This window comes from Paroedura picta, chromosome 2 (assembly GCF_049243985.1).
Source record: "Paroedura picta isolate Pp20150507F chromosome 2, Ppicta_v3.0, whole genome shotgun sequence".
NCBI lineage: Eukaryota > Metazoa > Chordata > Lepidosauria > Squamata > Gekkonidae > Paroedura > Paroedura picta.
This window is the reverse complement of record NC_135370.1, coordinates 75358604-75382869: the sequence shown is the minus strand read 5'-3', so window position 1 is coordinate 75382869 and position 24266 is coordinate 75358604. Positions and strand designations below refer to the sequence as shown.

At 46.9% G+C, this 24266-nt stretch overlaps 1 protein-coding gene across 1 annotated transcript; it reads left to right on the top strand.

The window, feature by feature from the left end:
- The first annotated feature begins 5695 nt into the window (after window positions 1-5695).
- UNC93B1 (unc-93B1 regulator of TLR signaling) lies at window positions 5696-21418 on the top strand. Its single transcript, XM_077320881.1, has 12 exons — window positions 5696-5828; window positions 6320-6417; window positions 8339-8480; window positions 11307-11460; window positions 11651-11812; window positions 12986-13115; window positions 13300-13393; window positions 13571-13695; window positions 16928-17110; window positions 17203-17476; window positions 18348-18466; window positions 18763-21418. The coding sequence occupies exons 1-12, from the start codon at window positions 5819-5821 to the stop codon at window positions 19087-19089; spliced, it is 1818 nt and encodes a 605-aa protein (XP_077176996.1). The 5' UTR covers window positions 5696-5818; the 3' UTR covers window positions 19090-21418.
- The last annotated feature ends 2848 nt before the right edge of the window (window positions 21419-24266 follow it).

The following is a 24266-nucleotide window of genomic DNA, read 5'->3' as shown; positions in this document are numbered from 1 at the left end:
AGGAAAAGTTGAAAATTTAAAACAAAAGCCTACACACAGTAAGGTTTGAAATGATACAAGGAGAAACCAAAACAAAGATGCCCTCAGTGGCTGTTGCTAGGCATCTGGGGAATATTGTGAAGAGCAACCCAGGAAGGGTGGGGTCATGCCATGGTCTGGTAGAGGGGTGACCAATAGAGGGCTTCCAATTCCATGATAACTTAGAAAACACATCTTCTACAAGTCTAAAGGGCTGGATCAGGCCAATCTTTCTTCCCTTATCATCTGTTAGTTCGGGGTTATTTCCCAGTTGCAATGTATGGCTGTGAAAGTTGGACCATAAGGAAGGCTGAGCGTCAAAGGCTTTTTAACTCTGGTGCTGGAGAAGACTCTTGCGAGTCCCTTGGACTGCAAGGCGAACAAACCAGTCAGTCCTAGAGGAGATCAGCCTTGACTGCTCCTTAGAAGGCCAGATGAAACTCAAATACTTTGGACACATCATGAGAAGGAAGAACTCCCTGGAGAAGAGCCTAATGCTGGGAGAAATTGAGGGCAAAAGAAGAAGGGGACGACAGAGAATAAGGTGGCTGGATGGAGTCACTGAAGCAGTTGGTACAAACTTAAATGGACTTCGAGGAATGGTAGAGGATAGGAAGGCCTGGAGCATCATTGTCCATGGGATCTCAATTGGTTGGACACGACTTCGAACCTAACGACAACAACCCAGGGAGTCCCCCAAGTTGACAGAGATCCCTGGTTTGTCTGTGGGCTTGTCTTCTCATATTGCCTTTCATCATTTACCTTAGTACCCATTGCTTAACTGTTAGATACAGTCTCAGGCAGTGCTTGATGCATGATCCCAATGCCCTTATATACTGTTTTAACAAGTTCACAAAAATTACTGCTGCCAAAGTGGTAATCAAAGTTTTAAGGACCTAGTGTAAGTGCTGCATGAAGACTAAGGGGCTTTCCGCACTCCTTCAAAATCGCACAATGGTTGCCAATTGAAAACGCTACTGATTTGCCATTATGCACAACGTCGTTGACAATCTGCCACACACCCGAAACCGATCCGCAAAAAGCGCTTCGTTGTAGCACTTTCAGGGAAATCCCCAAAAGTGGATTCACCCTCCGGAAAGCGCTACACTCCTGCAACACTAGCGGGAAAGTTCTGTGCGTTACCATTGTTGTGGTTTCTACAAAGTCCCTCCCCCCCTGGCTCTCTCCTCTGATCTTCCGGCGAAGCGATCGCCATTTTTTTTTCTCCGAGCAAGCGGAGATCAAATCACCGGCAAGCCTTCGTTTACCCAGTGAGGCTTCCCTGGCTGCAGTCCCTCCCCAGAGCTCTTTACAGTCACTAAGCACAAACAACAGAGAAGCCCGTTTGCTGATGTATTTTCCCTTTATTTTTTACACTGTTTTCGGCCAAAAATCGGGCCCGTGAGGGGATTTTTTTTTTTCACTCGGGGGGAGCGTGGCAATGATGAAACGACAGCTCAAACACACCTGCCAGCTGGATGGGTCTCTGCGTTGCAACGAATCAACGGAGATTCGTTGCAACGGGTGTGTTTTTTTTTTTAAAAAACCCTTTCTTAAAGGGAAAGGGGCTGTTTGGGAGCATGCTAACGGCCGCCCATTGGCTGCTTGACGGCCAGGGGCGGGATGAGCTCGGCAATAGCGCTTCCTTTCTAGCGATTTTTGCTGAGACCGGAAGCTTGTGGGGAACGATGGAAACGCAACTGGATTCCACTACAAAGTCAGGTATGCATAACGATGAATTCCACTATTTTAAATGGCAATTTTTCGTTCAGCAAACAATTTGCTACAAGGATCCCGGTGCGGAAAGCCCCTAAGTATGCCTATCTAGGCATACAGCACTCCTAGGAGAGCTGGACTATTTCAGCATGTGACACCAAAAATATAGAAAAACTATCTCTCAGATTCTCCAAGAAGCTCCTCAGACATCTGATCAGTGTCCTATACTACAAACAGAAGCTGATCAAAGAGAAACTCTCTGAACAGGGCATTTCCTACAATGAATCAACCTGATTGGCATAATCTCCACAGGAAAAGACAAGCCATGTATGGCTCTCAATTGGACTTGCTGAAGCAACAAAATTAAAACTCTCTAACCTGCAGGCTACCGATTTAATAACAAGAACTGCGTGAACAATATTGTCAACCTGTCACAGCGCAGACTTAGCCCAGAAGAGGAATCAGTTCTTGTACGTGGACTTTCATTCTGCTTTACCAAATCCACACAGAGGATTCAGTTCTGCAAAGACCTGGAAGCCTTCTTCTGCCATCTATTTTTGAAGGAGTACTTTCAAATACAAGAATACAACCAGAAAGAACCGGCAGCATCTTCACAACATACCGTCACACAATATACTTGAGAACAGCTATCATCCCTCCAACCCACCAACTGTGAGGATCTTCAAATTCCCAGAAAAGCAAACTCTTGACTTTGAAGCAAAAGGTTTCATTTATTGAGCAGGAAAGTACACTCATCAAAACATTGTCGAAACTGGGGCCCAAGATACAGGTCTTCACATATATTCCACCTCCCGCCTCCCCCTCCTATGGGAATCCAGAAAAGCAGGAGACCATCACATAGCCAAAACACTCAGATAAGGGATTTGGCTCCAAGAAGGGGGGGGGAGAGAATCTCAACCTTGCTGAAAGTAAGGCCATAGACAGTCTCAGGAACAACCCAGATATTGTCATTAAAGAGGGGAATCATTGTCTTCATTAATAGTTCAGGCTACTTCTAAAAAGCTCAAAGACAACTATCTAATGCTACTTTTTACAAACAACTGGACTCAGTCCCCATACTGGAATACAGAAAAGGACTAAACAAGATTATAAATGACTTGTCCCTGCACATTCAGGAAGAAATCCTTTCATACATGCCACAGGAACTTTGACCAGGTACCTTTTATCTTCTACCCAATATATGCAAATCTGGTGACCCAAAATGCCTCATTGTTTCCATCATAGCCACTATCAGCATGAGAATATCTGAATATATGGACACTCATCAACACTCTTAGGTTAGTGGCACTACAGGCTTTCTTAGGAAAATACAGTCTTAAATGAACCTTCCAGAGAATACCATTTAGCCACCATGGATGTAGAGTTCATGTATACCAACAGCAATGAGCCTCTAGGTCCAGAAGCAGCCAAAGCCAATCAGACACTGGGCGGAAGAGGTGCTGTTCTTTTTGTAAGGCTGTGCTGATGGTCAATTGCTCTATTCTCAGCTGCTTCCCACTCTCCATCTTCCCCAGGCAACGGAGGGAAGCCAGCTGCTTCCTTTCTCTCATGGTCTCAAGTTTCAGTTCTCTGCTAGAAAGAAATAGACAAGCTTGCAAGGGAAACAGAGATAATTAGTATTTCAAAAACAGAATGCCAAGGGACAGACAGAATGCAGTCCAATGAGTCAAGGGTCCCTTCAGGCAGTCCAAAGGCACCAGTAGAAGGATCAGGTTATGTCCACAACCCAAACCTTCCAGCCTCAAGTTAATATAGGCTATCAGCAGCCTCACAGTCCTCACTCTGAGATAACTTACAGTCTTCTGCAATCAGCAACAGTCTTGCTAACATGGTGTGGTGCCTTTTATACTGGAGCTCTCTTCCAGCACATAGCTGGTATTGCTTAATTGGCTCAGGTGAGCCAGGTGGACTGACAAGGCAGGGAGCTGCAGCTGGAGGATGGGCAATGAGGAGCTCCTGCAACAACTTTGGATTTTAAGCCCTGGTTTGTCTGCAGCTTCATTCCCTCCTGCTGGTCAGAGCTCTCTGCCTGTTAAACATCTGGCTGGGCTAAGCTCTCATCCATCTGAGGCTCAGGTGAAGCTGGGAGCTTCTGGCAAGGCTTTTTCTCCGAGGAGTCTTCCCAAACAAGACCTGGGCTCACAACACCTCCACATGGCCCTACAACTGGCCATTGGACTGCTCTTTGCACTCACCCTCCATTTCCTCAGAGGGGCTGGTGGGATCCAGTAGCCTTCCCCACCCAGCCTGGCCCTTGGGAGATGTGACAGGATGGGAAGGAGGCAGCTGCCTACAAACTTCCCTGTCTGGCCTACCCTTTTAGAGATGGGGATGGGTGGGAAGGAAGGCCTATGGTCTTCCCAGAACAGCCTGGCATTTGGGAGAGGAGGGGGTGAATGGGAAAGAGGCAGCTCCCCCATGGCCTTGCCCACCCAGCCTGGCCTTTAGAGATGTGGAGGAAGTGACAGGAAGGAGGCAGCCCCCCTGGCCAGCCTTTGAGAAATGTGGGGGTAAGAAGGTGGCAGCCCCCCCTACCTGCAGCCTTTCTGATCTGGCCTTCGGAAGAGGTGGGGAGGTGGCTGCCCACTCCTCCATGGCCTGCCCAGCTGACTATTGGAAGATGTTGGGGTTGGATGGGACAGTGGTGATCTATTGTATGGGAGTAAGGGTAGGAGGATCAGTGCCCCTCCAAAACAGATGTTTTCTTCAGGAGAACTGATACCTTCCTTCCCTCCCTCCTCTTTCTTTTTTCCCCCTCTGTCTCTTTCTCTGTCTGTCATCTTCCTGAAGATTTCCAGCCCAGTTAGCTGCATATAGATGTGAAGTCAAGAATCAAACCCAGCTCTTGAGATTAGAGTCTGCTACTCTTTATCCACTTCACCACATTTGATTTCAAGATTGAGTGGGGAGCAGGGCCAGAACCCAGGAAGGTCATAGTGCAGGTGTATATGCTAGCATCCATTGTATTCCTGGGTGCAATAGGCTTTGCCCCTAATAGCAGAATAAATGACTTTTATGGAAGTTCTGTCTTGACCAGTTCCATTTATTCCCCTCCCCCCCCTCCAATTCTGGAGGCATTTTGGCCTGAAAAGGTTTAATATGTGCACAATATTTCTGCATTTAGAGTTCCAAAATATTGTTCTTGAATGCATCCCACTTTTTTTCAAGTACGATACTATGGTTTGTTTAATGCTCATTCTGGCCTGTTCTGGAGGTATTTTAGCCCTGAACAGTTTAATGTGGACAATATTTCTGCATTTGGTTCCAAAATATTAATCTGGCATGCCTTAAATGTGTCCCACTGTTTTTTGAGTTTGTTTAATGCTCATTGCACCCTGTTCCAGAGGCATTTTTGCCAGGAACAGGTTAATAAAGGGTTCCACTTCTTCATTTCTAAAATATTGTTCTCAAGTCTCTGCAATGCACCCCTCCATTTTGTTTTGTTTTGTTGCCATACTCTTGTTTGTGTAATGCCTGTTCCAGGCTTTTACCCAGTTCCCATTTCTGTGGTCCATTTTTGTGCCATTGGATCAGTGTTTTGTATTTTTTTTTAAGGTTCAGTCTGTGGTACTGCCTTTGATATATTTCATACAAGATCTGAGGGAGTTCAGTGAAAAAACCTACAAAATCCATGAAGATCCGTGTGGATCCAGCCTGTGATATACATAGGATGTCATTGTTGTCTGGGTCACTCACTGTCTCTCTCCATCATGGGTTTTAAGTAGCATTTAGAGATGTTGGGCAAATTCTGATTTTAGCATCCAAGAAACTGGAGGAAGGGGAGCAGCAGACTCCAGTGATCATGATGTGGAGGTGGATGTTATCTGCTTCACCAGCATATCCAGAGTAGATCTGCATAGATGTAAATGAATAATGCCTTATTCTTATTCCGTAGGTAGGAGATGGATAGGTGAAAATTACTTCCCCTTTGGCAGCCCTTCCTGAGGCTCCTATCTCTTTAAGAGAGTGCCCCCTCCATTTCTCCACCCGACTAGCTCGTGAACGCGGAAAAGTGAAGTGAATCTTCTACTTTCTACAAAGGGTAGACAGACTCGCAGCAACTATGGAGCCAGGTACAGGTCGCGACGCGGAGGGCTCTGGATTGGGTTGGGGCTAGCTCGGCAATGCGCGGCGTTTCGGAAGCCATGCTCTTTTGCTCGTGCGTACACCAGTAGCTGCGTTACCCAGGAGCGGTGTATATTCTCGGACCCTGTCACTGGCAAGATTTGTGCATAATTTCCCTCCATCTTCCGCGTGCAACAGATTAAAATCCATTTAAATTAATATAGGGGAGGGGGCAGGCTCTCTCGAAGCCTCTGCCAGTGAACCGGGGACTTTCGCGACTGAAGAGGAAGTTAAATGTCCAGAAACATGTGCTTAAAAAAAGGGAGGGGGGAGGATTCAGAGTTGATTTTTCGAGAACGAGCATATCTGGGAAGGGGGCAGTGGCGAGATCTGGTGGTTATTTCTAGCTCCTTGATGAAGGCAGCCCCGATTTAGGGGGAAAGTACTACTAGGTTTCTCTTTCGTTTCCCCTTTCCCTTGTGTATCCCCTCCCCTGCAGGTGGCAATGTGTACCAAGAGGCTGTGGGGAACGGAGTGGCTGCAGACGGCCAAGGGCTTGGCGTGGCGAACAGGCCTATGGATGGGGCAGAAGTTCAGGTGAGTAGACCTGTTCCTCCAGGCAATAGCGTGCTCCTGATTTTGTAGAGTTATTTTAAATAATAATAACAACAACAACAACTTGGAGTGTTTAAACAAGGGTATAAACAAAATATATTTAAATTTATAGAAGTGGATCTGTGGGTTTCCCGGCTTTGGAAGGGTAAAGGCAAGGGAAAGCCCTGCCCACTGTTGTATATAGGGAAGTGCTTCCTTGCCAGTTCTTGAAGAAGAATGAGTGTGCAGGTGTTGGGTTGTTGTTGTGAAGGACACCGACAGCCTTCCTCAAGGAAGCATTTCTCTTGCCAGGGTGGTGCATTTTCTCAGCACTTAAAGTTCACCATTCTGTCACTTGAAAAAAGCAAATGGCCGCATAACACAGCGGTCCCCAACCTTTTTATCACCAGGGACCGGTCAACGCTTGATAATTTTACTGAGGCCCGGGGGGGGTAGTCTTTTGCCGAGGGATGTCGCCACCGCCTGAGCCCCTGCTCCGTTTGCTTTCCTGCTGGTGCCCCTGTCTTCCTGCCGCCCGCTGGGGGGCGTTGCCAGCAGCAGCTGCGCAGTGCCACGTCAAGGGGGAGCCCCAGCCATGGCAGCTGCTGGAGAGCACCAAAGGTGAGCCAGTGGCAGAGTGGCAGGACAGCTCCTGAGTCAGCAGTTGGGGAAGATGGCGAGGAGGAGCCGCGGCCCGGTACCGACTGATCTACAGACCGGTCCCGGTCCCCGGACCGGGGGTTGGGGACCACTGGCATAACAGATACAAGGTGTGAGCCATCAGTACCTTTTTTATTTCAGCACATATGTGTTATGAACAAGCAATCTGAGAGCCAGTTTGGTGTAGTGGTTAGGAGTACGAACTTCTGATCTGGCATGCTGGGTTCGATTCTGCACTCCCCCACATGCAGCCAGCTGGGTGGTCTTGGGCTCGCCACGGCACTGATAAAGCTGTTCTGGCCGAGCAGTAATATCAGGGCTCTCTCAGCCTCACCCACCCCACAGGGTGTCTGTTGTGGGGAGAGGAAAGAGAAGGTGACTGTAAGCCGCTTTGAGCCTCCTTCGGGTAGGGAAAAGTGGCATATAAGAACCAACTCTTCTTCTATGTGTGTAAGTGCCATCAAGTCATAGTGACTTCTGGCAAAGGGCTTTCAAGGCAAGTGAGAAGCAGAGGTGGTTTCCCACAACCTTTCTCTGCAATCTTCATCAGTGGTCTCCCTTCTGAGTGCCACCCTGCTTAGCTTCCAAGAGTGGGTTATACTGTGCTGCGTTCCTTCTCCCAAATAAACCCCACCTCTATCCTATTTTTAAAAATATTTAAATAGTTTAATAGTGTAATGGTTTTTTGTCTTATTAAAATATACATCTGCATGGATTAATTAAGTATTTTCATGCAAGAGCAGTAGTGGAGATGTTCATGTAAACTTGGAAAAACAAAAGGGACAAGTGTCAGCAAAATTTCCCTCACCTCAAAGAAGAGCACTTTCATTTTAAAAGTTTTTCACGTATGTGTCCTTCTATTCAGCTCTGAGCTCTACATCTCTTGGGTTTTTTAAAGTGTCATACATAGTCCTTTCTGGAAGGACTATACCCCCCCCCCCCAAAAAAAAAAAACATTGTGGCAGAGCTCACTTTCATGCGGGGGGAAAAGAAAACACAACTCTACATGCCCAGTTAGCATGTTAGAAGTTTGACTCTTGTTACCTGTGGTTCTTCCTAAAATAGTTACAAATGCACACACATGATACTTATTTCCAGTAAGAACTTTAAAATGAAAGAACCCCAAAATGCATCCTTTCACTGAGAATAGGACATTACCATTTCCATATCTCCCTTGGAGAAATAAGGTATATTACAACTCTTTCCCTGGTGATTTGTTAGTATGTTTCCTTCAGCCTACTTCTTGTGATACTTCTGTTTCCAGCTAGATGACTTTGTGGGGGCTCACGCAGAGTACAACGAAGAAGAGGAAGAACGCAAATATTTCCGCCGCAAGCGTCTCGGTGTTATCAAGAACCTTTTGACAGCCAGTTTGGGTGGAATGCTAACCTATGGCGTTTTTCTAGGTATGCTGTGTCTCTTTCAGCAACTATTGTCTTACAATTTAGTCTGCTGATGATGCTAACCCTTATGCAGGGCTGGTCTACTACCAGGTGATTTAGTGGTCTAATACTTGCATCATTAGAGAGAATCATCTTTGAGCCAGAAGCACATGGGAAAGATTCCTACTTTGTGAATGACACTATCTAAAACATGTTTCTGGTGTCTTTCCTTTTACTGAGGAGGGCTACTGGTTCAGTGGAAGACCTCATGCAGAAGGTCTCAGGTTCAGCCCCTGGCATTGCTAGTAAAGGCGCTTGGGTAGCAGGAGTAATTCTTTCATGCCTGAAGTGCTATTCAGCAGTCAGTGACAGCCACAGTTTATTCATGAGTTGAGCAAACATCAATTCCTGAGGCTCACCCCCCACTCCTGGGCTAGGATGTCTATCTAATGTCTATTTAATTCAAGTTTGTTATGAAGTCCAAATATGAATGCCTTAGCAAACAGGGAAGCTGTTTTTCTTATTAGTTATACCAAAAACTTTCTAAACCAGGAAGTCTTCAGTCATGGCTCCACATGGGAGGAGGGGAGGAGAAAAGGGTCATGTGAGATTGAGCTGAGTCTAATTCACCTGACAGAGGAACGTGAGCTTTCTTTGTGATGCCTGGAAGGAGTGAGGATAATGCTGAGCTAGATGGACTTCCTAGGGTCAGTAATCTCTAGGAGTACATAAGGTGAGGAGACAGAATTCAGACAAAAGAAATAGAAATGTAGAAATGCCCTGCCTCTCATCACTGGCATCTCCATTTAAAGGACCCTGAACAGCAGAAACATTTTAGTCTAAGAGTTTAGAGAGCCTCTGTCAGTAGGAGTAGTCCTTAACTAGGTGATGAGCTGGCTCAGTGCAAAGCTGCTCCTTCAATTATCATTTTTATTTCTGGGAACAACATAATGCTGTAATAAGGCTTAGACCGGGGAGGGGGCAAACTGTGGCTCTCCAGATGTCTGTGGACTGCAATTCCCATGAGCTGCCTGGGACTCATGGGAATCATAGTCCATGGAATCTGGCGAATGAGTAGGTCAGCAATCCATTGGGACTAGCCAATAAAGTAGGTGAACACAATTTGAAGGCTACAGCCTACTGAGACGATGAGGAAAAAACTGGGTTGTCAGCTTGTAGGCATAGCTATTGGGAAAGGTGAGTGAAGGTGTGGCAGAGAAACAAGAAGTATATGGTGAGAAGGGATGGACCCAAAATTCCCAGCATCTGATCTGTGGGGATGGTGTGGAAAAGGCCAGCAAGCTGGCTGTATGCAGAAGAAGAATGGAGAAATAAATCCATCTTGCCAGATTAGTAGTCCACGTTCCTAACCACTACACCAAGTTCCGAGGGTGCAGAGGGAGCAGGCATGATACCATGTCCCCAGCAACATAGCCTGGTCTTCCCTCCTGCTCCTCCCTACCCCCACTCCCAACCGATTACCAGGGTGACCCTAGAAGTAGCTCTTACCTTTATTTTTTACAAATTATACCAACACTTCTGCCTTATTATCATCAGGAGAAGAGTTGGTTTTGATGTCCCACTTTTTACCCAAAGGAGTTTCAAAGCAGCTTACAAACATCTTTCCTTTCCTCTCCCCATAACAGACACCCCGTGAGGTCGATGGGGCTGAGAGAACTCTAAGAGAACAACTCTAAAATAACTGTAACCAGTCCAAACTCACCTAGTTGTTAGCATGTGGAGAAGTGGAGAATCAGACCCAATTCTCCAGATTAGAGACCGTGGCTCTTAACCACTAAACTACGTTGGCTCCCAAGGCAGCTGGTAGACTAGATTATCTAGCAGTAAGCCTGAGTCCAAGAGCACTACCAAACTACAGACCTGTTCCTTCAAGGGAAAGCTGCTCCATTCAGAACAGGTGACACCTTAAGTCCCAGGTCAGCTTTCCACTCAACATTAGAGCTTCCATTTTGGTGTAGTGGTGTAGTGGTTAGGAGTGCGGACTTCTAATCTGGCATGCCAGGTTCGATTCTGTGCTCCCCCACATGCAACCAGCTGGGTGACCTTGGGCTCGCCACGGCACTGATAAAACTGTTCTGACTGGGCAGTGATATCAGGGCTCTCTCAGCCTCACCCACCCCACAGGGTGTCTGTTGTGGGGAGAGGAATGGGAAGGTGACTGTAAGCCGCTTTGAGCCTCCTTTGGGTAGGGAAAAGAGGCATATAAGAACCAACTCTTCTTCTTCTTTGTCCAGATTAACCCACAGATTATTAGTCAATATCTGCTCCAAAACTACCTCCAACCATTGGTTCAGGGTTTCTGTAGCTTCCCTGTATTCAGCTGGAAATGCAAGTCAGCTGTTACACATAATGGCAACAACCCAGTCCATTTCTCTAGATGCCCTTGTCCAGCAGTTATGTGTAGATGTTGAAAAGCATAGGGGACGCCACAGGCCAAAGGCAAAGGGGCTGAGATGCACAGTCCCTCCCCATCTGTACCATAACTTTCAGGTAGGACAAAAACCACTCCCAGTCTGGACAGGTGGTCCAGAAGGATACCATGAACAATGGTATCAAAAGCTACTGAGTGGTTCAGGAGAATACAGTGACACTCCCTGTGTGCATCTCCCAGAACAAGTCATCCACCTAAATGATCAAGGCTCTTTGAGTCCCATAGGGTTAGGTTAGCCTGTGCAAGCACCGAGTCATGTCTGACCCTTGGGGTGATGCCCTCTAGCGTTTTCTTGGCAGACTCAATATGGAGTGGTTTGCCAGTGCCTTCCCCGGTCATTACCGTTTACCTCCCAGCAAGCTGGGTACTCAAGCTGTCACCATCACATTCTCCCACAGGCCTGTTGCAAATGCAGCTAATCCTACACTATGATGAAACTTACCGAGAGGTGAAGTACAGCAATCTGGAGCTGCAGAATATTGACAACAAGATGCTGATGGGCATCAACGTCACACCTATTGCTGCACTGCTCTACACTCCTCTCCTCATAAGGTACTTTGTTGCCTGTCCTTTATATATCTCTGGGAATGGGAATGGACACCGTTTTCTGTCCAGATGTGTCTCCTTTGGGAATGAAAAAACTCTGTTCTCTCTTTGCTGAGATGGCTGCCACATGAATGAGCTCCACAGTTGTAGGGATTCATCCATCTCAGAATCAAGGTGTCTCCTTCTGTCTTCCCAGATTCTTTGGTACCAAATGGATGCTATTCTTGGCTGTTGGCATCTATGCGCTCTTTGTCTCCACCAACTACTGGGAACGTTACTATACCTTGGTACCATCAGCTGTGGCAATTGGAGCTGCCATTGTACCTCTGTGGGCTTCCATGAGCAATTATATCACCCGGTGAGTCAGTTGAAGTGGCAGGATAAAGGCAATGAGGGAAGCACTAGCAGGATTATGGTGTGATGATGTCTGCCTCAAGGTAGTTGGGGCACTGAAAAGATGGGGAGGTGTAGTTGGGGGAAGGGCCAATTTTGTACATAATAAAATCTGAAATACCATACATGGACAACATCACAAAACTCTGGCTGACTTACTTTGGCCACATTGTGCCATCCAACTCACTGGAGAAAGCAATTATGCTAGGATTAGTCAGTGGAGAAAGGAAACCAAGCCAACAGAGGGCATGGTGGTTAGACGCAGTTGGAATGGACACCCGCCAGAACATTGCGCAGTTGAGGGAGGCAGTGCGGGATCAAGGATCATGGCAGCAGCTGTGCCACGGGATCACCAAGAGTCGGACACGACTGCATGGATGACAACACCATGAATTGTTTTCTACTGTATGCCCCCAACATACCTTTCCACTAGAATAATGCCCAAACGTATGCTGCTGACGCATCTGCTACCTGATTGGCCCTCAGGGATGTTAGTTTCCCCCTGGGGGACCAATCAGGCAGGGGATGCCCCACCCCTGATTGCCTCCACCTCCCTGATTGGCTCTTGGGGAGGTCACTCGCCCTCCCCCCCCCAGAGGATCAATTAGGTAGGGGATGCCCCATCCCCAACTGGCTCCCTCTCTGCCTTCCACCCACACAAAAAGCCAGCAGTCAGGTGAGCCACCCTCAGGGGTGCCTGGATGGATGGCCAGGCTGGCAGGAGAGGCTGGGCTGCAGACCACTCAACTAGCCCCACGGAGGCCAGTGCCTTGGTGGTGGCCACCTACGTCCTGGATGAGAAGCCAGGGAGGCCCTTCCAGTGCTCACCCCCAACCCCGAGCAGCCCTGCCAGGCCTTAGTGGTACCTGCACAGGTTGTATTTTCCCCACAACAGGCTTTTTTACTAGTAGATATTTTTTTTAAAAATTCAGTGACAGCATTTTACAAAGAGATTAATGCTTGTTAGTCTCATACTATATTTTCCTAAGTACTTCACAGCAGGTCAGTACATTCCTGGCTGGCACTAGAGACTCTAATCATGCTGCTGTAGTCATGTGTGTGGAAAATAGATTTGAGATGTTATAAGATACAACTCTGTGAAAGTAAATGTTAGGGGGTTTTTAACCTATTCCCACAGGATGGCCCAGAAATACTATGAATATGCAAACTACAAAGAAGAACATGTCCAGGAGCAAAAGAAAGCCCCACACGGGGCCTATAACAGCTACATCATTGTCTTCCAGACTGTCTTCTATGCCTTCTTCAATGTGAGAGTTCTGTTGACAGTAGTTTGGTGGGCTGTGAGTGGATCAGAGGCATGTTCTGTGCCTTTCCTTGATGATCACTAGGAAGCAGGTGTTTCAGTTCTGTTTTCTCCATCTATCTACCCCCCCCCATTTTCTTGCACATTGGTTTCCTTGTCTCAGATGTTCTCCCACCCTTCTATTCCAGTTGAGTTTTGTCTGTGCCCAGATGCCTATGTTTTTCTTCCTGAAGTGGTATCTCTATGACATGAAGCACACCGTTGCCAATGTGCAGCATTGTGGTGAGTATCCGGAATCACTGGCATGCCCAAATGCCTTAATCTTCATAGTCCTGTATAATGCCTATATTTCCTTGTTCCTACTTCATCCCACAATCATTAGGGCTCTGTTATAATGATCTCCTAACTGTTATAATACCCCTTCAGAATATAACCTCTAAGGTATTGATTCCTTTCCAGGTACCTCCAGCCAGGGGATCCTCCCAGGGTTCAACTCCACAGTTCTACAGACACTCCCACGCAGCAGCGAGCTCATCATGGTGGAAAGTGTGCTCATGGGTGTGGCCTTCCTTGCCATGCTTCTGGTATGAACTGTTAAAAAAAAAAAGGCAGGTCCTAATGCTTCACCTGTAAGGCAGGGTCTTAGATTCAGTGGTAAAAGTGATACATTTTGAATCCCAGATTTCTTTCAGTCCTGAGAGGGACAATACACAAAGTAGGCTGATCAACATATGCTTATTTTGCATGTGATTGCATGGCCGTCTTGATGTATATGCAGTATAGTATGGCTGGAAAATGTACCAGGCCAAAACATAATTTAGAACACTGGTTGGAAACATAGCTCTGATCTGCACGGAGTATAAATTCTAGTCTGTTTCCTGAATTTCCATTTGATTCTTTAAAATTTCCATTTGGGGGAATAATAAATATTAAAAATGGAGACGTAATATCAGTTAAAGATTCTGTGTTAGGTCACCAACAAAATAGTCTTATTCTTATTTTAATTAAGACAGAGTATGATAAAGTGATTACAGAGTTCAAATCCTCATTTACTATGATGTTTATTTAATTTGGATGATGTTGCTGTAAATAAGCCATTTCAGCATTTCTGCTGATTTTTGCAAATGGTGTTCCAATTTCAGTGCAGTCAGGGAATTGAAAGTATACCTAATATTTCAGGAAATTACAGACTACTGCACCCCAGGCTGCCATAGCACATGGATCTTTAAAAAAAAAATTCCCATCTGAGAGGTGGGGAAAATAAAGATTGATGGTAGAAAACAAAGAAAATGTTTTATTAGGACAGAGACACTTGAAGACTCACAGTATATAGCACTGCCAGGATGTTAAAATATTATGGTAAACTGTATGTCACTGAAAATACTGAACTGTTAATACTTTTAAGCACATTATAGAATATTTGTTGTTATTTCTGTTTAAAAAAGGAAAAATTGAAAATGTCATGTATATCTACGGTTTAAATTTATCAAAACAACACAAAATTCCCATTTTTTTCAGTTTTTCCCAGTTTCTACTTTTTCATGCTGTATAGTTGGAATAAGTGAACTACTTTTTAGGACAAGGTTTTTCTTATTCAATATAGAAAATATTTCATAGAAGACTTTTTCCAGTGCTCACAAAGTTTTCAGGCTTTTTCATTCTGTTCATTTTGTGTGAAAAACCTTGCCCTAAGAAAGAAACATTTTACTCATTCTAAAAGAGAAAACATTTCACAGGAGGGGTTATTTCCACCAAATACTCATCAAACAAATTGGGAGGGAAGACGGCAGAAAAAATGCAAACCCCACACCCCCATTTTTTTCCTGGGCCTTCAACAGTGATTTATTGTTGCTTTAAAATTCTTAATTGTTTATCTGTTTTTATTGGCTTTATTGAGTTTTTAGATTGTGTAAACCAACCTAAATGTATGTCTGTGAGGAGCGGTATAAAAATCCCTAAATAAATGTCTCTAATGCTCGCTCCAAACACACAGATCCTATATTTCAGATTGCTATCACTTGAACCTTACATAATTGTTGTGGATGCTCCATGTTTGTGGGTAAGCACATGGGATAGAACTTTTCTAAACACAGTACTCATGCAGAGAACTTATTGACACATATGGATGATGCCATAGTTACTTTGGTATTGTACAAGTGGCGTTAGATTAGGGAGATAGCAACCGTTGTTAGGAGAGCCTTATAAGAGGCAGAACTGGATGTTAAGTTTAAAAATGGGACAGCAGCCATATGTATTCTCCTCCTATTTTATCCTTACCACAAGTTCCTCTTTATAATTCTGAAAGGGCCATTTGGGCGGTCCAGTCCGGGTGCATTCCGGCCTGTCTGGGTCGTCTCCGGGCCCTGTTACGGACACCAGAACCACCAGCCCAGCCAGATCCAGCGGGCCAATCTGAACATGCCCAGCTATGCTGGGGGCGTCCTGATTGGCCCCGGCCCCTGGAGCACCCACCTCCATGAGCCCAGCGCAAGCTGCTCATTGAGAAGGTGAGGAGGCTGCTTGGCTGTCTCACGCTCTTCCCAGAGCCACACACCCACCGACAAAACACAGCGTGGCCTGACCGCCAGCTCCAGAGGTCCAGTGGGGGAGGGAGATCTGGCACTGCTGTGACGCGGCAGCAGCCCTTTACATGCGCAGCCACAGCTCCCAAGGACCTCCACTGCTGGGAGGGGGGTTTCCCTCCCCGCTTGGCCCGCGAAGGGCTCTCGTGGCAGCCATGCCTCCCCAGGACTGCTGCCACTGGGAGGGCATTTTCCCTCCCTGCTTTGCCCTTCGTGGGCCATGCACTGCCCCCTGAAGAGCCCCTCCCGAAGAGCCCCAGGAGTGCTGCCGCCAGGTGGGTGCTTCCCTTTCCCGCTTCCCCCGTGGAGGGCTCTCGCCTCAGCAACAGTCCTTCGCTGTGCAAGTGCCACCTCACGAAGAGCCCTGCTGCAGGGAGGGGCCTTCCCCTCCCTGCTTCGCCTGTGAAGCGCTGTCGCTGAGCCGGCAGCCCTTCGTGCGGCAAGCAGCGGCTCCCAAAGCACCCCGCCGCTCCCCGCTTCGCCTCGCGCGGTGGCCCGCTGTCCTTCCAACGCCCATTTTTCAAAATGGGCTTTTCTACTAGTTATAAAATATTTCTAAATCTGCCTTCCCCCCTATATAGTTCTGTTTTCTTAAGGCAGATTTATCCATACTGTACAATTGTTTACTTGTTTTAAAAACTTCAATACCATATTCCTACAATCACTGCATTCAATATGGCTTCCAGCATTTGTTAAAATACTTAAGAACCAATACAAAAATATAATCTAGACCAAACAATGAAGAACAGATAATGTAAAAAGTAAGCCTAGACCATCGAGCAGCACATGAAAACAATTCAATTAAAACATATTTCACTCCCTTTTTTCTATTATATTATAATAAAGTTAAACACCAAAGGCTTGGAGAGGCCAGGAAAACATTTGCTTGGTACTGAAAAGATTATTAAGGAGGCCCCAAGGAAATCAATGTTGGAATTTCACAGTTCGGGTGCCACTATGGAAAAGGCATTTTCTCTGGTAGCTTTCTCACTTCTGAAGGTTGGGCACCCATAAAAAATGATTTTAGACAACAATTTTGGCTGTCAGCCAAGATTTTTCCTTATGTGTGTTTCACTGCCCGGCATCATTAATTTCCACCATTGGGATTGGGAAATAACAGTTCTTTAAAATTGTTGAGTGAGTGGGGAAGAAAATTTGACACACTTAGCTCTGTTCCAAAGTTTGCTGGTTTTGCCTTTCCCCTGACATCTGCTCATGGCTTTCTATTCTGCAGGTGTTGATCCTGTGTGGCTCTGCCTATCGCCCGACAGAAGAGATAGATTTACGCAGCATCGGATGGGGAAACATTTTCCAGCTACCCTTCAAACACATGCGAGATTATCGCCTCCGTCACCTTATCCCCTTTTTCATCTACAGTGGTTTTGAGGTGGTCTTCCTCTGCACTGGCTTTGTCTTGGTATGTGAATTCCAAGCAATATTCTTCTCAAGCATGGCACAAGGATAACTGGGTTATACTCACCAAATCTTCTTTTCTCTGCACATCCCCAGAGTTATGGTGTCTGCTCCATCGGCCTGGAATACGTGGCTTACATTATTACTGCTTATGGACTCTCATCAGCTATCTGTAGCAGCCTGGCGCTTTCAATGCTGTGCATGCCCCGCCAGGTTACCCTCCTAACAGGAGCTTTTGTCCATGCCATCCTTTTGATTGCTCTCTTCTGTTGGGAGCCTCGTCCCCGTAGTTTAGGTGAAGCACCCATGCTGTACCTGGTGGCTGCACTCTGGGGCCTTGGCAGTGCCCTCAACAAGACAGGTCTCAGCTGTGAGTAAAATTTCTGTTGGGAGGGTTTGAGCCCAGTCACCTTTCATTAACAGACAAAGCAGTGTTCATATTTAGCTCAAGACTAAGCCTCTGATTCAGTGGCTGCTGGCCCTTCCACAGACCCAGGAGCTAATCAAGTCTGGCCAAGTAGTTCCACGGAAACCACAGTCCTCTTGGATGATGTACTAGATGTAGGGTAATGGAAGAGGTCTGTTTCCATATGCTTGAATGGCAGGAAGAGGCCTTTTAAATTTTGCTGTCTGCACAGTTGTTTAATGATAGGGTGAAACAATGATTGCCTTCCATAACATTTTTTACCTATGGGACTGTTTTGCAGAATGTATTATTTAGCAATAATTTAGTTAGTGCATTCTGGTCCCACCCTTCTGAGGAGCTCAGGATAGCATATGGTTCTCCCCTCCTCCATTTATTTGTCTTCCCAACAACTTTGTGAAATTATAAGGCAGGGTTACCACCGCTGGGTTGGGAAATTCTTGGGAATTTGGAGGCAGAGCCTGGGGAGGGCATGGTTTGGGGACAGATTTCAGGAGGATTACAGAGACCTTCCAAATCAGCTGTTTTCTCCAGGGGAACTGATATCTGTAGCCTGGAGATCCATTGTAATTCTTGGAAATGTCCAGGCACCATCTGGAGGTTGGCAACCCTAAGATCAGTCTATGAACAGCAACTCTGTAAGGTTTGTGGCAAATGGGGATTTGGACCAGGGTCTCTGTAGTCCAATACTCGTAACCACTACACTACTCTCATACGTTACTGCTAACCTTTTGAACCAGTTTGTACCACAAGAGTAGTGAAAGCTAGAGAGAATTTGGTCACCAGCTGACTGTTGTTCCCTCCTCCTTCCCTGCAGCACTCTTGGGGATACTTTATGAAGACAAGGAGCGTCAAGACTTCATCTTTACCATCTACCACTGGTGGCAGGCCTTGGCCATCTTTGTTGTTTATCTGTGGTCTGGACTTCATATGAAGGTGAGATGGGAACCTGGGATAAAGGGGGATTCTCCTATGGTTCTGGCCCTGTAATAGAAGGTGAGGAACATTCAGGGGCTCCTTTAGCCCAGGGATAAAAGAAAACCATATTTCTAACACAAACTGTTGTACAGAGGAACTTTTAGGCAAGAGTAGGGAGCTGGACAAGGTGCCATTTTGTCCAGCTCTAATTCTACTCACATGGCAATTGTTGTTTTGCTTGCCCAGGTTTCCAAGAATTTGTAAGGAAGCACATGGTTCTTGCTTCTCTAACTACTGGAGTATCTTCCTTCCAGGCCAAGTTATCCCTCTTATTGATTACTCTTGTGGCTGCTGTGGTATCATACCTGTGGATGGAACGTAAAATAGGCCAGCTTGTCCGGCACCGCCTCCCCAAGATTCCCAAACCTCGTCACAAGGTACGGGGCTACCGCTACTTGGAAGATGAGAATTCTGATGAAACTGGCTCAGAAGGAGAGGAGGAAAGGGAACAGAATGACACCTCAGAGGAAGAAGCAGAAGGTGAGCTGCCCAAAGACCGGCAGACCCGAGCTCAACGCAGGAAGAAGTGCAACTATGAACACACCCAGGAGGAGGAGGAGGCTGGGGATATTGTCGGCTAGCTCCTGTTTGGTACCACCCTTTTTACTCCAGGTCAGCCTGTTTGCTGCAGTCTTGGCTGGTCCATGACCACCTCAAGTGCCTTAGACTTCAGTATCTCAGCTTCAACAGAATCATCTCTGCCACACTTTCAGTGTTTTAATAGCACTCTGTACCTGACTCCATGCTTTTAGACACCTTTTAGTTCTTACCATTGCTTGGATAGTGGAAGGACTCAAAGAAACATATGGCAGCTGTGAGGCTCCTCTCTAGAAGGCTGCACCCTCCACCCATCTGCCATTGCTCTGCTCCCAGCCTGGGGGACTGCCAATGCCACAGAACAGACAACTGGTGGGGTTTAAATGCAACCAGTACCTCTTCCACCCTGGCTACATGGCTCCTGCTCTGAGGCCTCCGACCTCTCCACCCTTTAGGAAACCTTCCACATTTCAAGGACTATTCCACTCTTCCTGATGCCCACATCCAATCCACTGCACTGGCTGACCCTTCTTAACTGCCCCTCCCTCTCTCCTGCCAATACCTCCCCTGTAATCACCTCAGTGCAAGGAGCCTCATGAGGCCCCCTCTTCACCCCCATCAGCCCCTGCCTGGCTGAGTTCCCCCTGCTGGAGGCAACTACCTGGCGCAGGCTCAAATTGGCCACCACTACAGCTCTTTCAGGAGGGGCAGGGTTTGCTTCCCGGACCACCGTTTATCTCTCCCACCTGGCACTCTCCTGCTACATGCAGCTTAGCTGCTGGACTGCTTGCAGGGCTTTGTTAGGGCTCCACTCCCCAACATTCCTCCCCAACCCAGCTCAGCTGGTTGGCCGCAGCTTTTTCACAGTAAGTGGGTGAGTCCTGCATTAGCCACTCCACCTCGAGTTGAGGATGGTAGGGGAGAGTGGTATTTTCTGCCGTGTTGGGTATTTTATAGTCTTTTAACGGATTTTAAGACTTCTGTTACCCACCACGAGCCTGTAGGGAGTGGCGGGAAATAAATCGAATAATAATAATAATAATAATAATAATAATAATAATAATAATAATAATAGTCCTGGGGCACTGCCAGCTGTGGACACTGGCAATGGCAATAGCTCCCTCCATGATTCATACTGGGAATTAATATTTTCTGCCTGTGGATGATTCAAATTGTAGCAGGTGGATACAAGAAACTGGGGACTAACCTGGATGCTGGAATGTAATCCTTCAAGGGTGGAAGTAAGTGGGAGTAGCATGCTAAAGTTTCCTTATTCTTCAGAAACAGTTTGAACTCACAATAAAGTCTGAATCAATTTTAATATGTTGTTTTGGTCTGGCTAAGCTGGAGATGTACTGTGAGAATGCTCCCATTGCAGTTTTTCTGTTCTGTGTAGAAAAGTATGCAACTGCATTCTCTTGCAGCGGAATTTGGCCCCTCCTTGACCTTCTAATACAGTGGTCCCCAACCCGTAGGCCATGGCCCGGTGCCGGGCCGCGGCTCCTTCTTCCCTCTCCCCCCCCCCTGAAGCAAGAAGCTCACCAGGCTGCGAGCAAATCGGCCGCCAAAGCAGCCGATTAGCTCGCGGCCCGGCAAGCTTCTCGCTTCGGGGGGGGGAGGGAAGAGTAGCTTGCCGAGCGGCAAGCTAATCGCTTTAGCGACCGATTTGCTTGCGGCCGGGAGGGGGAGCCGCGGCCGCCGGCATGGCAGTGGCGCAAATGCGCATGTGCGGACTGCCGCACACGCGCGTTTGTGCCCCTCCCGGGCGCAAACGCGCGTGCCTGGGCCCCCGGGCCGCCTTCTCCCCGGACTCTGGAGCAGCGGTCCGCAGCGGGCGCAAGCTTGCTGACCACTGTTCTAATCCACAACTTGGTGCCAGCAATAACATCTTGTTTGATGTCAGGGGCTTATATCAGACTGAGGAAGTGTAGCAGAAGCTAGTAATATGGCATTCTGTTACTTTTCTCCTCCAATAGTGGATTTCACAGAGCTTGGCATGGCTGGTGTTGTTCTGCCGGTGTTAACAAAATGCTGATAATGTTGGAGATTTGGGTTGGTGTTTTACTGTGGGTCGTAAATGCTGACTGTGCAAGTGAGCCTTAGTGGAGGGAGTCAAATGGAACGTGGATATCCGTATGCCATTTAACAGGATTGCCTGCTGGCCCAGAGAAAAATGTCATGCTGCCATTTTAAAGCCTAATGCTGGCCATGTCAAATGCCATTTTGTCTCCCCTAAAAATATGTATTTTGGAATATTTCTATTACTGGATTACATTATTTTTGTACTTAAAGCTATGTACTATGATATGGAGGAAGTGTATTAATTGAACTCATATTTTTGAAAGACATAAGAAATAACACTGAGAATTATCAGTTTATTGTTTATTTCATATAAGAAACACACTGACAGCATGTTGTGGATCCTTGCCCTAGAGCAGAGGTTTCGGACATTCAACCTGGGGCCTGGATTTGGCCCATTCAAGGCTCTTATTTGGCCCACAAGCAACTGGTGCAAGGGAGGGAAGGCAGGAGGCTGCTCGGGAGGAGGGCAAATGGGCACACATGGTGAGATAGGTGTGGTCAAAGATATAAATGAATGGCTAAGAGAGGGCTAAGAGACCAAGGCAAATTAGTTTAAGGAAAGATGCTGCATCCTTGGAGGAGAGTAGAGAAGTGAAGAGCTGCCCATCTGAACAGCCACAGAGCCAAGAGACAGAATGAGTGTCAGGAAGGCAGCATCCCCCCCCCCCTCCATCTCAACTTTTGTGGAATAATGGGCCACAGGAAGACAAAAAGTGCCCCTATGAGATTTTGGAAAAGCCTTTACATCAGAATGCTTCTGTGGGAAATACAGGGAGAAAACTGGGAGGTGGCGGGGGATCTGGGAGAGCCAAGTTCAGACCCTCCTTTTCCTGAGCCAGGACCCTGTTGGCTGGGGGCCCCAGGGCCAGTCGCTCAACCTGGCCCACCTCACAGTGTTGTTAAGGGTGGTGGCGGTGGGGATGGAGGGGGGAGTCCAGTGAGCACCACCTTGAGATCCTCAGAGGAATTACAGGAAAGGAGGGAAAAAAGCAAGAGATAGATTTTAACTGTTAAGCTGCTGAGGCTAGATGTATGGCTAGATGTATGGAAGAGTGCTCAAAAATGGCCTTATTTACTTTTCTTGCAAGGAATGCCATCATATAAAATAAGAAGAGCTGGTTTTTTTAATCCCCTACTTTTCATTACCAGGAGTCACAAAGTGGCTTACATTTACCTAACTTTCCTCTTCACAAGATGCCCTGTGAGGTAGGTGGGGCTCTGAGATAACTCTGACTAGCCCAAAGTTACCCAGTTGACTGTATATGGAGGAGCAGGGAATCAAACTCAGATATCCCCTGCTCTTTAAAAGCACTTTTAAGGGGAACAAGGGAGGGTCATTTAGTTAAGGGAGTGTCATTGAGAAGATTAGCTACCCAACCTGAGTTCCTTTGTCCTCATTTGGGCTGGGTTGGGGGAAAGAGCAAATGACCCAGCCCTTTCTTTGTGCAGGTTAATTGTATCACTAGTGATTGTCAGAAAGTCTCTGACCTCACAGTTTGGCCTATTTCTGGTATGCAAAACATTCTGGTAGGCTCTCCTGGCCTAACCATTCTTGCTTACAGTGAACTAGAAATATAGAGATTTGCAGCCATATTTTCCTTGCACAATGATGGGTATCACTTCTGGACTTAAAATAGAGAAACTAAATGATTTTTTTCATATGTGTTCACTGTGGAAATACTGGTGCCATTTACCCAGGCCATAACCATTATTTTCAGGAAGCAACTGAAGAATGGAATCAAATAGAGGTGACAAGAGTTGACATTCTAAATCTGCTGGGGAAATAAACAAGTCAACCTCCAGATCCTAATGTTGTGCCCCTGAGGGTTCCTAGTAAATACAAGTGTGAGACTGTTGATCTACTTAACCACTATGTTCAGCTTGTCACTAAAATCAGCCATTGTATCAGAAGACTAAAGAGGCCAGCCAGCCAGCCTAAAGACTATCCCAGGCAAATAAGTAGAAATCATAATCATAAATTATTAGCCATATAAATAAAGCCTCTTGAGGGAAAAGCAGCATAGCTTCTACACAGGGAATTTCTGTCTCACCAGCCTTTTGGAGTTCTCAAAGAAAGTGAATAAGCATAATAGTAATCCAGTAAACATATATTTGGACTTTCAAAGGGCTTTTGACATCACACCTAACCAAAGACATATATAGAAAATAAAAGATGTCCTCTTAGCAGTTAAAAATTGGGTAACAGATAGGAAGCAGAAAGAAAGGATCAAATAGGCAGTGGGATCCTAATGGATGGTATTGAGTCTGATGATATTTTGAATGATTTGTAAGTGGAGGTGAGCAGTGTAGTGGCCAAGTTTGCAGACAAGACAAAATTATCCAGGATGTTGAAAATCCTGACCAACATTGAAGCTGAGAATCTCCACATATTGCCAGCAATATGGCAAATGAAGTTTAATGTAGGTAAGCAATTCACACTAGAATAAAAATTCCCAACTGTAAGTACACTGTAATGGGAGCTGAACTTGTTGAGACCGAGAATGAAAGAGAACTGGTAGTTCACTGAAAATATCAAACCAATATTTATTTCTTTATTATTATATTTATACTAGAAATAGAGCCCGCTGTGAGGCAGACAGCGGACGCTAGCAGGGTGCGGGATTGTCACAGAGCAGCGGGGAGGGCTCGGAGGGCGGGCGGGGCGCGCGTAGCGACTTCAGGCGATCGGTGGCGGCCTACCTGAGGTGGTGCCGTCCAGAGGAAGATGGCGCGGGCCATCTGGAGGCGTGGGAGGCTCTGAGGCAGGCAGTGGGTTTGGCACAGGTACCCCGGGGCTGGTGGGCGAGGTTCGGGCGGGTTGGGCGTTGCATGCAGCAGAGGGCGGGTTGGCGGCAGGCTTCTCGCGGCGGCAGCGGGCGCGGCCGGGCTCTGGGAGCCGGCGGGAAGTGCGGGGCGGCGGCAGGGGGCCATGGAGCGACGGACACTGGGGGGCGTGGCCTGGTGAGGGCAGCAGGGAGCTGGCTGTTGGGCAGCGGGTGGCAGAATGGCGGGCGGGGCGGCTGCGGCGAGCGCAGCTGAGGGGGTGGACCAGGAGGCACAAAGCGCCTCCCAATTCGTCAGTCCGGTGGCAAGGGACCAATCGACTGGTCCCTTGCTGCCAGACTGACAATCGGAGGGC